The 15,459-nt window shown below is 37.7% G+C and overlaps 1 protein-coding gene across 1 annotated transcript in view; it reads right to left on the minus strand.

The window, feature by feature from the left end:
• The window catches only part of ENPP3 (ectonucleotide pyrophosphatase/phosphodiesterase 3), an 83,284-nt gene that overhangs the window by 54,641 nt on the left and 13,184 nt on the right, over positions 1-15,459 (minus strand). Inside the window, exons 5-6 of the mRNA XM_070461679.1 lie at positions 12,958-13,018; positions 7,349-7,446 (exon numbers count right to left, since the gene is read on the minus strand). Of these exons, the coding sequence (XP_070317780.1) occupies positions 7,349-7,446; positions 12,958-13,018 (159 nt within the window). The remainder of the gene's footprint in view (positions 1-7,348; positions 7,447-12,957; positions 13,019-15,459) is intronic.

Here is a 15,459-nt window from a genome sequence, read left to right on the forward strand (position 1 = left end):
TTCTAAAATTTTTGTGTTTTAGTTTTTGTTTTTAATATTGTATTTTTAAGAGTCTAACCTCTACTCTAGATTTTTAATCTTTGTTTTTCAGTGTGTGATATAAATTTTGGACATTTAAGAATCCAATATGCAGTTCCCATTTTTATTCAGGAGTGTGTTGATTACTCTCTCCCACTTTTGACTCTCCGTTTTCTACCTCAGAACACCTCTATTTCCTCCTTTCCCCTTCTCTTCCCAATCCAATTCTGTGAATCTTTGTGGGTGTCTGGGCTACGGAGAACACTCTGGGAATAGACAACTGCGTAGATCTGTCTCTCTCCTCTTGAGTCCCCCTTTTTCTCCTCCTGCTCATCTCTATCTCCCTCCTCCCTCTCCTCTTCTTCATGTAACTCTGTGAACCTCTCTGGGTGTCCCTCACAGTGGAGAATCTTTTCACCATTAACCTAGAAATTTTATTATCAGTGCCGTATAGTTGGAGAAGTCTTGAGACTACTGGAAGAATAAAACTGAAATCCAGAGGCAGGAGACTTAAGCCCCAAACCTGAGAACACCAGAAAACTCCTGACTACATGGAACATTAAGTAATAAGAGACTGTCCAAAAGCCTCCATACCTACACTGAAACCAACCACCACCCAAGAGCCAGTAAGTTTCAGAGCAAGACATACCATGCAAATTCTCCAGCAACGCAGGAACATAGCCCTGAGCGTCAACATACAGGCTGCCCAAAGTCACACCTGACACATAGACCCATCTCAAAACTCATTACTGGACACTCCATTGCACTCCAGAGAGAAGAAATCTAGTTCCATGCACCAGAACACTGATGCAAGCTTCCCTAACCAGGAAACCTTGACAAGCCAATCGTTCACCCACTGGGTGAAACCGCCACAATAAAAAGGAACCACAGACCTCCAGAATACAGAAAGCCCACTCCAGACACAGCAATCTAAACAAGATGAAAAGGCAGAGAAATACCCAACAGCTAAAGGAACATGAAAAATGCCCACCAAGTCAAACAAAAAAGGAGGAGATAGGGAATCTACCTGAAAAAGAATTTAGAATAATGATAATAAAAATGATCCAAAATCTTGAAAACAAAATGGAGTTACAGATAAATAGCCTGGAGACAAAGATTGAGAAGATGCAAGAAATGTTTAATAAGGACCTAGAAGAAATAAAAAAGTCAATTAAAAATGAATAATGTAATAAATGAGATCAAAAACACTCTGGAGGGAACCAAGAGTAGAATAACGGAGACAGAAGATAGGATAAGTGAGGTAGAAGATAAAATGGTGGAAATAAATGAGGCAGAGAGGAAAAAAGAAAAAAGAATCAAAGGAAATGAGGACAACCTCAGGGACCTCTGGGACAATGTGAAATGCCCCAACATTCAAATCATAGGAGTCCCAGAAGAAGAAGACAAAAAGAAAGGCTATGAGAAAGTACTCGAGGACATAATAGCTGAAAACTTCCCTAAAATGGGGAAGGAAATAGCCACCCAAGTCCAAGAAACCCAGAGAGTCCCAAATAGGATAAACCCAAGGTGAAACACCCCAAGACACATATTAATCAAATTAACAAAGATCAAACACAAAGAACAAATATTAAAAGCAGCAAGGGAGAAACAACAAATAACACACAAAGGGATTCCCATAAGGATAACAGCTGATCTATCAATAGAAACCCTTCAGGCCAGAAGGGAATGGCAGGACATACTTAAAGTAATGAAAGAGGATAACCTACAACCTAGATTACTGTACCCAGCAAGGATCTCATTCAGATATGAAGGATAACTCAAAAGCTTTACGGACAAGCAAAAGCTGAGAGAATTCAGCACCACCAAACCAGCTCTTCAACAAATGCTAAAGGATCTTTTCTAGACAGGAAACACAGAAAGGTGGTATAAACGTGAACCCAAAACAACAAAGTAAATGGCAACGGGACCGTACCTATCAATAATTACCTTAAATGTAAATTGGTTGAATGCCCCAACCAAAAGACAAAGGCTGGCTGAATGGATACAAAAACAAGACCCCTATATATGCTGTCTACAAGAGACACACCTCAAAACAAGAGACACATACAGACTAAAAGTGAAGGGCTGGAAAAAAATATTTCACGCAAACGGAGACCAAAAGAAAGCAGGACTCGCAATACTCATATCAGATAAAATAGACTTTCAAATAAAGGCTTTGAAAAGAGACAAAGAAGGACACTACATGATGATCAAAGGATCAATCCAAGAAGAAGATATAACAATTATAAATATATATGCACCCAACATAGGAGCACCACAATATGTAAGGCAAACGCTAACGAGTATGAAAGAGGAAATTAATAGTAACACAATAATAGTAGGAGACTTTAATACCCCACTCACAACTATGGATAGATCAACTAAACAGAAAATTAACAAGGAAACACAAACTTTACAGGACACAATGGACCAGCTAGACCTAATTGACATCTATAGGACGTTTCACCCCAAAACAATCAACTTCACCTTTTTCTCAAGTGCACACAGAACCTTCTCCAGAATAGATCACATCCTGGGCCATAAATCTAGTCTTGGTAAATTAAAAGAAATTGAAATCATTCCAGTCATCTTTTCTGACCACAATGCACTAAGATTAGATCTCAATTACAGGAAAAAAATTGTTAAAAAATCAAACATATGGAGGCTAAATAACACGCTTCTGAATAACCAACAAATCATAGAAGAAATAAAAAAATAAATCAAAATATGCATAGAAATGAATGAAAATGAAAACACAACAACCCAAAACCTATGGGACACTGTAAAAGCAGTGCTAAGGGGAAGATTCATAGCATTACAGGCTTACCTCAAGAAACAAGAAAAAAGTCAAATAAATAACCTAACTCGACACCTAAAGCAACTAGAGAAGGAAGACATGAAGAACCCCAGGGTTAGTAGAAGGAAAGAAATCTTAAAAATTAGGGCAGAAATAAATGCAAAAGAAACTAAAGAGACCATAGCTAAAATCAACAAAGCTAACAGCTGGTTTTTTGAAAAAATAAACAAAATTGACAAACCATTAGCAAGACTCATTAAGAAACAAAGGGAGAAGAACCAAATTAACAAAATTAGAAATGAAAATGGAGAGATCACAACAGACAACACTGAAATACAAAGGATCATAAGAGACTACTACCAGCAGCTCTATGCCCATAAAATGGACAAGTTGGAAGAAATGGACAAATTCTTAGAAAAGTATAACTTTCCAAAACTGAACCAGGAAGAAATAGAAGATCTTAACAGACCCATCACAAGGATGGAAATCGAAGCTGTAATCAGAAATCTTCCAGCAAACAAAAGCCCAGGACCAGATGGCTTCACAGCTGAATTCTACCAAAAATTTAGAGAAGAGCTAACACCTGTGTTACTCAAACTCTTCCAGAAAATTGCAGAAGGTAAACTTCCAAACTCATTCTATGAGGCCACCATCACCCTAATTCCAAAACCAGACAAAGATGCCACAAAAAAAGAAAACTACAGGCCAATATCACTGATGAACATAGATGCAAAAATCCTTAACAAAATTCTAGCAAACAGAATCCAACAACATATTAAAAAAATCATACACCATGACCAAGTGGGCTTTCTCCCAGGAATGCAAGGATTCTTTAATATCCACAAATCAATCAATGTAATACACCACATTAACAAATGAAAGATAAAAACCATATGATTATCTCAATAGATGCAGAGAAAGCCTTTGACAAAATTCAACACCCATTTATGACTAAAACTCTCCAGAAAGCAGGAATAGAAGGAACATACTTCAACATAATAAAAGCTATATATGACAAACCCACAGCAAGCATCACCCTCAATGGTGAAAAATTGAAAGGATTTCCCCTGAAATCAGGAACAAGACAAGGGTGCCCACTCTCACCACTACTATTCAACATAGTTTTGGAACTTTTGGCCACAGCAATCAGAGCAGAAAAAGAAGTAAAAGGAATCCAGATAGGAAAAGAAGACATGAAACTCTCTCTGTTTGCAGATGACATGATCCTCTACATAGAAAACCCTAAAGACTCTACCAGAAAATTACTAGAGCTAATCAACAAATATAGTAAAGTTGCAGGATATAAAATTAACACACAGAAATCCCTTGCATTCCTATACACTAACAATGAGAAAACAGAAAGGAAAATTAAGGAAACAATACCATTCACCATTGCAACAAAAAGAATAAAATACTTAGGAGTATATCTACCTAAGGAAATAAAAGACCTATACATAGAAAACTATAAAACACTGATGAAAGAAATCAAAGAGGACACCAACAGATGGAGAAATATACCGTGTTCATGGATTGGAAGAATCAATATTGTCAAAATGGCTATACTACCCAAAGCAATCTATAGATTCAATGCAATCACTATTAAGCTACCAAAGGTATTTTTCACAGAACTAGAACAAATAATTTCACAATTTGTATGGAAATACAAAAAACCTTCGAATAGCCAAAGTAATCTTGAGAAAGAAGAATGGAACTGGAGGAATCAACCTGCCTGACTTCAGAATATACTACAAAGCCACAGTCATCAAGACAGCATGGTACTGGCACAAAGACAGAAATATAGATCAATGGAACAGAATAGAAAGCCCAGAGATAAATCCACCAACCTATGGACACCTTATCTTCGACAAAGGAGGCAAGGATATACAATGGAAAAAAGACAACCTCTTTAACAAGTGGTGCTGGGAAAACTGGTCAACCACTTGTAAAAGAATGAAACTAGAACACTTTCTAACACCATACACAAAAATAAACTCAAAATGGATTAAAGATCTAAATGTAAGACCAGAAACTATAAAACTCCTAGAGGAGAACATAGGCAAAACACTCTCTGATATAAATCACAGCAGGATCCTCTATGACCCACCTCCCAGAATATTGGAAATAAAAGCAAAAATAAACAAATGGGACCTAATGAAACTTAAAAGCTTTTGCACAACAAAGGAAACTATAAGCAAGGTGAAAAGACAGCCCTCAGATTGGGAGAAAATAATAGCAAATGAAGCAACAGACAAAGGATTAATCTCAAAAATATACAAGCAACTCCTGCAGCTCAATTCCAGAAAAATAAGTGACCCAATCAAAAAATGGGCCAAAGATCTAAACAGACATTTCTCCAAAGAAGACATACAGATGGCTAACAAACACATGAAAAGAGGCTCAAAATCACTCATTATCAGAGAAATGCAAATCAAAACCACAATGAGGTACCATTACACGCCAGTCAGGATGGCTGCTATCCAAAAGTCTACAAGCAATAAATGCTAGAGAGGGTGTGGAGAAAAGGGAACCCTCTTACACTGTTGGTGGGAATGCAAACTAGTACAGCCACTATGGAAAACAGTGTGGAGATTTCTTAAAAAACTGGAAATAGAACTGCCATATGACCCAGCAATCCCACTTCTGGGCATACACACCAAGGAAACCAGATCTGAAAGAGCCACATGCACCCCAATGTTCATCGCAGCACTGTTTATAATTGCCAGGACATGGAAGCAACCTAGATGCCCATCATCAGATGAATGGATAAGGAAGCTGTGGTACATATACACCATGGAATATTACTCAGCCATTAAAAAGAATTCATTTGAATCAGTTCTAATGAGATGGATGAAACTGGAGTCCATCATACAGAGTGAAGTAAGCCAGAAAGATAAAGAACATTACAGTATACTAACACATATATATGGAATTTAAAAAGATGGTAATGATAACCCTACATGCAAAACAGAAAAAGAGACACAGATGTACAGAACAGATTTTTGGACTCTGTGGGAGAAGGTAAGGGTGGGATGTTTCGAGAGAACAGCATCAAAACATGTATATTATCTAGGGTGAAACAGATCACCAGCCCAGGTTGGATGCTTGAGACAAGTGCTCGGGCCTGGTGCACTGGGAAGACCCAGAGGAATCGGGTGGAGAGGGAGGTGGGAGGGGGGATCGGGATGGGGAATACATGTAACTCCATGGCTGATTAATGTCAATGTATAACAAAACCCACTACAATATTGTAAAGTAATTAGCCTCCAACTAATAAAAATAAATGGAAAAAAAAGAAAATACAAAATAAATAAATAAATAAAAATAAAAGATAATTTGGAGGAAAATAAAACTGTCATAAAATTTGAGGACCATGGAGATAAAAGAGGGCCTAACAAAAGGAGGAAGTAAGAGAGGAATTGCAGGGCACTGAACAGCGTGGGGCCTGGAGCCAGCCCTCTGATATTTCTTAGCTTCACATCCTTGGCTAGTCTATTCCTTTTTTTTTTTATTTTACTTTATAATGGAGTATAGTTTTTTTACAACATCGTGTTAGTTTCAAACATACAGCAAAGTGATTCAGTCACACGTGTATGTATTCTCTTTCAGATTTTCCCCCCATATATAGGTTATTACTCCATTCCTCTCTATTATTAACTTTATAAAATTGTGCCCTAACATGGAAGTACAACATCATGATAAAGATGACAATACAAATGACAATTGTAGTAATAGCTTAAATCCATGCAAGGTACACTGTGTATATAGTCTAGTGGTATTTCTATTAGGTGGGAAGTGAACATTTTACAGATGTAGAGACTGGGGCACTAGCAGGGGAAGTGAACTTGCTAGTAAGAGGTGGAGCCAGGTTCCAGGCATCTTGACTCCAGAACTGGACAGAGATGCTGGGCTTTTCACCTATGGCTGTTCTTGTTTAGTTGCTCAGTTGTGTCCAACTCTTTGTGACCCCGTGATTGTAGTCCACCAGGTTCCTCTGCCCATGGCATTTCCCAAGCAAGAATACTGGAGTGGAATGCCATTGCCTTCTGCAGGGGTCTTCCCAAACCAGGGTTCAGACTTGCATCTCTTGCACTGGCAGGCAGAGTCTTTACCCCTGAGCCACCAGGGAAGCCCCTTCACCACTGGGAGCCTCGGTATAGGCTGGTCTGTCTGGTCTACTCAGGTTCCTTCAGGCTCCTATTCTTACTGGTCATATCCACCTTGCTAAAAGCCAGAATCTAGATATGACAAGCACCATTTTTGAGACAGTATCTAGGAACAGATTTTCATGGAGCAGGAGTTACATTCAATTACAAAACAAATCAAAATAAACAAAAAGATGAGCATGCTGCAAAAAGAGAAGGAGGAGGCAACAAGTGTAAAATAGATATCAATAGTAAAGTCATCAAAACTCTTGAGAGGAGCTGGGCTGAGACAAACTACTAACATCAAAGGTCAAAAAGAAAGCTGCACCATTTAGAGATTAACTAATTAGTTAATCTGTCATCCATACACATCTGATTGTAGGAGGCTTACTCAGTTTATTGATGTTAGGTATTAGAGTACTCCATGTCTGTAAATATTCAGCTCTAAATCCATCCATGGAAAACAAAATAACTGGTGGCAGGTCAAACCTGAAAATGGAAAACAAAAATTTAGACCTGTATCTTGATATTTTTCAAAAAGACTCTTTTCTATACTACTTATAATTCTCTAAATTTGAGAATGCTAAGAAAGTACAGTCAGAAATAGTTCTAAGTTTTCCTTTTTCTTTTTAAATATTTCCCTTTAGAATCAGTGTTTCCAGTACATTGTTAATCCATATAAAAACGTACAATATTTTTTCAAAAGGTGTTACATAAATTATCTGGGTCTTTCAACTTGGGAATCTAACATCCTTTGAGTTCTAGAGTTTAAACAGTTTTGGCTAACTTTATTTTCATTTGCCCCTTGTCACTGGCTATCTGTGACACCCAAATATACCATGTAAGAAACTTGCCTAGCCCTGAGCATTTACAACGAACAGGCAGTGAGCGATGGAGAAAAATCAGGGGCTTCGGCCTCAGAAAGACTTGAAATCTATTCTCTTCACTAACAAAACATCAACAGAAATGGGATTCTATATTGTAGACCTTTCACAATTCTGGCTTTGGCTAAAGATCCAAAAGCAATGATTCCTGAGTTCAATGCTCACACTCAAAATTATATGTTACAATTATTCTACCACTTTTTGGATACATAGCAGCATTGTTATTGTGATATGGAATTCATGAGCTCTGAAACTTATGTTTTATTATTCTAAAGTTCTACATTTTGAACTTTCAGGATACTAGTATTAACTTCCAAAGCATTACAATTTCATTTTAGATGAGTATGTAAGTTACAATAATGAAAGGTAACTTTGGGTTATAGCCAATGACTATCTTTTTTTCTATCTAATATTTTTTTCACTTCTAAAATTGTATTTGTATTTTATACACACACAATCAAAGATGTATAGCTTCATAATCCTTTTCCATACTAAATGCTATTGTGTAGCCATCACCCAGATCACAAAACAGAATGATACTTAGAATCTTTCCCTCATGCACTCATCTAGTCAAAAACTTCTGCAAACCACACCTCACTAAGATGATCAATATCTTGACTTCTAACAGCATAGATTAGCTGTGTCTATTTTTGTACTTAGATTTATATGCAACAGAATCATACAGTGTGTATTGCACTGTGTCTAGCTGCTTTTACTTAACATTATGCTTGAGGTCCATCCATAATTTTGCATATGGTTATAGATCATTCATTCTCATGGCTGTCTAGAAGTCCAGTGATTCATCCTGTCGATGGGCATTTGAATACTTTCCAGTTTAGGGCTATTATGAATGACAACTATGAACATAGTGACTTTGTTTTGAATTCTAAACATAGTGCATGCAAATAAGAATGGCAAAGAAATTTTCAACTCTGTGCTCAAGCAGTTTATCTACACTTTTGAATAAGAATAAGTGTTTCCAAGGAATTTGGTTAGAATATGTCTTTAAAAATTCTGACAAATGCCCAGTATTATCATAAAGAAAATTTTGAATGCTGTTATCAGCTAAAAACAATAATAATTTCAGTTTCTCTCAATATGTTTGAGTAGAGCTAAAATATATATATGTATGTGTATATATATATATATATATATATATTAGCATAGCCATCTATTTGCACATTATAAAGGAAATTGTGAGGAGAGTCTTGAAGATGTCCATTTGGTCTCCCAGAATCTACATTTACTGAAGAGTAACCCATTTAACAAATATCTGAGGCAGGCTTTGCATTAGATGGGCTTCCCCTATAGCTCAGCTGGTAAAGTATCCGCCTGCCATGTGGGAGACCTGAATTCAACCCCTGGGGTGAGAAGATCCCTTGGAAAAGGGAAAGGCTACCCACTCCAGTGTTCTAGACTGGAGAATTCAAGGACTGTTACAGTCCATGGGGTCTCAAAGAGTCAGACACGACTGAGCGACTTTTACTTCACTTGTGCTGAAAAAGCGAAAGTTAAGTCACTTAGTCCTGTTCAACTCTTTGCAACCCCATGGACTGCAGCCCACCAGGCTCCTCCGTCCATGGAATTTTCCAGACAAGAGTACTGGAGTGGGTTGCTGTTTCCTTCTCTTCCCGACCAAGGGATTGAACCCGGGTCTCCTGCACTGCAAGCAGACGCTTTACCGTCTGAACCACCAGGGAAATTGTCACCTGTGCTAGATACTGAGATAAAGGCACTAAGGAATCATAGCCTCTAACTGTGTGGGCACACTTAGCCACTCAGTTGTGTCTGATTCTTTGAGGCCCCATGGACTGTAGCCTGCCAGGCTCTTCTGTCTATGGGATTCTCCAGGCAAGAGTACTGGCGTAGGTTGCCATTCCCTTCTCCAGGGGATCTTCTCAACCCAGGGATCAAATCCAGTCTCCTGCATTGCAGGCAGATTCTTTATCATCTGAGCCACCAGGAAAGCCCCACAGCCCTTATCTAGAGGATGAAATTAAGAAGTAAACAGAAGTGATTAAGGACTAGATTTAGGTACAGGATGCTATTCAAGTACATAGATTCGGTATTGCTAACGTGAAAGCACGCTCCGCAGGGGGTATGACATGCGAAGTGACCCTTAAAGAACAAATAGAAATGATCTGAAAAGAGAAAGGGACCAATGTTTCACTCAGAGAAAACACACAGCACAAAAGCCCATGTGAGATGAACGACGCATGCAATAACATTTATGAGCCTCAGAAACACGGGGCTAAGCAAACAAGAGGAAACGAAAGACAGACTTAGGAGGATATGTGGTATGAGTGCATTTACATAAAATTCTAAAACATGAATCTATGGTGATGAACAATATGAAAAGATGAGACACTGAAAGATGAACTCCCCAGGTTGATTGGTGCCCAATATGCTACTGGAGGACAGTGGAGAAGCAACTCCAGAAAGAATGAAGAGATGGAGCCGAAGCAGAAACAACACCCAATTGTGGACTTCTGATGCTGTAAAGAAAAATATTGCATAGGAACCTAGTGTATGAATCAAGGTAAATTGAAAATGGTCAAACAGGAGATGGCAAGAGTGAATATTGACATTTTAGGAATCAGTGAACTAAAATAGACTGGAATGGGTGAATTTAACTCAGATGACCATTATATCTACTACTGTGGGCAAGAATCCCTTAGAAGAAATGGAGTAGCCCTCATAGTCCACAAAAGAGTCCAAAATGCAGTACTTGGATGCAATCTCAAAAACGATAGAATGATCTCTATTAGTTTCCAAGGGAAACCATTCAATATCACAGTAATCCAAGGCTATGCCCCGACCAGTAATGCTGAAGAAGCTGAAGTTGAATAGTTCTATGAAGACTTACAAGACTTTCGAGAACTAACACCCAAAAAAGACATCCTTTTCATTTCTGGAGACTGGAAGGCAAAAGTAGGAAGTAAAGAGATACCTGGAGTAACAGGCAAATTTGACCTTGGAGTACAAAATGAAGCAAGGCAAAGATGGAGAAGCTCTATACAATCAGCAAAAACTGTGGTGCTGGAGAAGACTCTTGAGAGTCCCTTGGACTGCAGGGAGATCCAACCAGTCAATCATAAAGGAAATCAGTCCTGAATATTCATTGGAAGGACTGAGGCTGAAGCTGAAGCTCCAATACTTTGGCCACCTGTTGTGAAGAGCTGACTTATTGGAAAAGCCCCTGATGCTGGGAAAGACTAAAGGTAGAAGAAGGGGATGACAGTGTGAGATGGTTGGATGGCATCACTGACTCGATGGTCATGAATTTGAGCAGACTGCAGGAGTTGGTGATGAACAGGGAAGCCTGGAGTGCTGTAGTCCATGGGGTTGTAAAAAGTCAGACATGACTGAGTGACTGAACTGAACTGAACTGAACTGAACTGATGGTGATGAAAATTAGAACAGAGACATCTTTCTGGGGACTTGGAAATTCTATATGTTGGAAATATTCTATATCTGTGGGTTACATAGGTTTCTGAATTTCTAAAAACCATACTGAGGTGTGAATAGTTCAGTGCACAAGAACTACATCTCAAAAATTAAGAACAGAAAATTTGGACTGTTTACAGTGTGTAGAAAACAATCATCCAGGAATTTAAGTGACATTGCAATTTGTGTTCAGTTCTGTTCAGTTGCTCAGTTGTGTCCGACTCTTTGTGACCCCATGGACTGCAGCATGCCAGGCCTCCCTGTGCATCACCAACTCCTGGAGTTTAGTCAAACTCATGTCCATTGAGTCAGTGATACCATCCAACCATCTCAACCTCTGTCATCCCCTTCTCCTCCTGCCTTCAATCTTTCCCATCATCAGGGTCTTTTCCAACAAGTCAGTTCTTCACATCAGGTGGCCAAAGTATTGGAGTTTCAGCTTCAGCATCAGTCCTTCCAGTGAATATTCAGGACTGATTTCCTTTAGGACGGACTGGTTGGATGTCCTTGCAGTCCAAGGGACTCTCAAGAGTCTTCTCCAACACCACAATTCAAAAGCATCAATTCTTTGGCGTTTAGCTTTCTTTATAGTCCAACTCTCAAAGTCATTAGCACAATTCTGATTTTAAAATTTATATTTATAAATATGCCATCAAAATAATCTTGCAGCTTAAAAACAGGGTCATACATCTATGTGATCAGGATGTTGATTGTCTTCTCACATGAAATCTTCTGAACTTGGCACTATTATTATTGCTATTATTATTATTACTCTTATTCTGATTTTATAGATGAAGTTTAGGGAAGTTACTAGGGCAAAGTCCTACAGGCAATCAGGACTCAAACTCAAGTCTTTTTTTAAAATTCTAAATTCTTTACTCTTCTACCTAGAAACTTCTGAAGAGGGTAGCTGGATCTGGTATAAACCAAAGTAACATGATATACAAATAGATACATTATCTACACACATCTTTTTAAATGAAGTAATATTATCTAAAAATATCTCCATCAGTTCTTCCTATAGCCTGATAGTGTTTACTCTTTCTTTTGTCTCACTATCATGTCCCCACTGCTTGGGCCGGAAGAGTGAAGCAGATGAAGGGCAGAAGGGACAACCAGAGGCAAAGGGGAAATCCACCTTGACTGCATACTTCCAGGGCTGGACCAAGTCCAGGAGCAGCCACCATAGACATGTGAAGGGGTTCATGGGAAGGTGGGGTCAGGTGTGATGCCTCACATGTTCATCACCCATGCCCACCTCATCCATTCTCCAAGGTCCACCTTTCACAGTGAGGCCTTCCAAGGACAATTCTCTTCCCTTTCCCTCAATGAAAATAAATCTGAGGGGCCAGGATGACAATGGAAAAAGAGTTTTGGCTAACGTCATTTAGATCTAAATTCTAGTTCTGATTTTTATAGGATCTTGGGATGTTACTACAAATACTTCAACCATTTTTTTAAGTCACTGTTAGAATAACTTAATACAAGTTGCTTTGTAAACAATAAAGCAAACCAAAGTGTGTTGTGAGTTGGAAGCTACAAGGAATCTAATCTTTTGTTAACTGTTTTGCTTTCAAATGTAAACGTGGTGGGAAATTCCATCCTGCCTTCACTACATTTCCGTGTGCCATCTATTAAAGGAGGATAAACATGGTCATGTCCATCTCACCCTTCTGGGCACTGAGGCTGCTGGGCTGTGCTGCATCCTTCTTCCACCCATGAGGTTTCTCCTGAAAAGCATTAAGATCAACATCTTTAGACAAGAAAAGAGAAACCAACATTCAATGGATATGATCTTTCCAAACGACTTAATTCATGCTACTCCAATGACAAAATTCATACAGAACATGTTAAATGCTAGTTCACACATTGACAAGGTCAGTGCCTGTAGCGATTTGCACAAATCAGTAATCTATACTAACAATATCAAGAAGCCCATCTTTACCAAGAAGACAAAGGGAATTCTTTTAGCTGGAAAGGGACAATTTCTTCTTTCTTTCTTTTTTTTTAAATAAAGTTTTTTCCCTCAAGGACAATGCTTTCCCAACCACTAGGAGAAAATGAGTTTAATAAATGAAAGTGTTAATCACTTAGTCGTGTCTAGCTCTTTGCAACCCCATGGAACCACCAGGTTCCTCTGTCCATGGAGTTTCCTAGTAAAGAATACTGGAATGAGTTGCCACTCCCTTCTCCAGGGGATCTTCCTGACCCAGGGATCAAACCTAGGTCTCCTGCACTGCAGGCAGATTCTTCACCAACTGAGCTACCAGGGGCCCTTTAATTGACATAGGTATACAATCTAAAGAAAAATGAAAAGAAAGCATGAATAAAAGAGAAATAACCAAGGAGAATAATTGATATTGATGTTAAATGGGAAAAATTGACCAAATTTTTAAGATCATAACTTAAAAATTCTCACTCCATGGATGTTTCTGTTTATAGAATATTTCAGCTCATTAATGAAGTAGAAATGATCAAATATGAATGCCATCATTTGCAACTCCTAATGAACTATAGTCCATGGTGTCACAAAGAGTTGGACAACTTAGCAACTCAGCACACTTGCAATGGATCTATGCAATCATCATACATGCCTAGCATGACCAAAATAACCCCAAACAGACAGATATGCCTCTTGATGTAACACTACTATGTGTGAAGGATACATGATAGATAGATAGGTAGATACTTGAATCTGAACAGTCCTCTGGTTCTAACTACCAGTTTGCAGGAAATATGGGAGAAGACAAAATGCTTAAGTCACAGAAGAGCCAATCTACAAATCCCAGACTAGAAAATTCTACAGAATAAGTGATTCCATTTATCCAACATGTAAATTGCAGGAGAGGAAGTAAAGAAAGGGAGAACCTACTTTTAAAGGATTTGAAATATGTCAGCCAATTGAAATGTCTGAAATCTCTTTGGATCCTACTTGAAACAAATATTTTTTAATATCATGAAACAGAAAAGTCTGAACACAGATTAGATATTTGTTGATAATAAATATTATAATCACTGGAGACATTTTTAGACATATTGATAGTATTCTAATTTTGTTAAATGTTCCTCTTTTTTAGATACATGCTAAAAATATTTATAGATGAATGATATTAACATTAGGATTTCCTTTGATGTAATCTAAAATTTTCAAAGATTTTTATTAAGTATTTTATTAAGAAAAAATATTTTATTTTTCATATAAAAGTATTTTTATATAAATAAAAAAGTATTTTATTTATACTTTATAAGTATAATAAGTATACTTATTTATACTTTATAAAAAAATAAAAAAGTATTTTATTAAGAAAAAACTCCAAAACTTGAAAATGAGCAAAAGGAGAACTGATAATTAGACTTCATTTTAATGTCATGCTGGTAATTATTATAATCTTAAAAGCCCCTCTCTGGATTGTCTAATTGCCTAGAAGTGTATACCTTTATCTAGCTTATCTTTTACTATTTATTTTACACCTTAGTAAGGATAGCATTTTGGAGGAGGAAATGGCAACCCACTCCACTGGGCTTGCCGAGAAAATCCTATGGACAGCGGAGCCTAGTGGAGCCTGGTGGGCTAAAGCTAGTGGGGTCGCAAAGAGTCGGACAGGACTGAATGACTGAGTACACACACAAGGATTCATTTAATCAGTAGAAAACTAATAACAGTGTAACTGATTCTTGTCTGATAGCAGGTAAATTGTCCTGTAACAAAGCAAATTATTTGTGTCCCACCAAAAATTATATCTTTAGTGATTTTGTTCCAATACTCTTTCAGTGCTGTGTATACTTAGTCTCTGATCATCTGAACCAGCTTAACACTCCAGTTGGCTATCTCCTTAATGAGTTAATGAATCTTTGATATATTTGCTTTGTATTTATTAGAGTCATATTTTTATCTTTTTGAAAATTTCACTGTGTCAGCATGAGACAAGATTGGTCATGAGTTGATCATTGCTGAAGAAAGGTGAAGGATCTATGTTAAAAACATACTGTTCTCTTCCATCTATACATTAGAAATTAATCTTTTTTTCCCCCAAAATTCTAAACTTAAAATATAAAAGCAACTAGCTGGTTTCTTGCACAAAAATTATTCAAATGCCCTCCAGCTCCTGCCTGGAAACACAATTTTGGCAAGAATCATTTACATCTGTAAAGTGTTGAATTCTTAGAGTGA

This window comes from Odocoileus virginianus, chromosome 34 (genome assembly GCF_023699985.2).
Source record: "Odocoileus virginianus isolate 20LAN1187 ecotype Illinois chromosome 34, Ovbor_1.2, whole genome shotgun sequence".
Classification (NCBI taxonomy): Eukaryota; Metazoa; Chordata; class Mammalia; order Artiodactyla; family Cervidae; genus Odocoileus; species Odocoileus virginianus.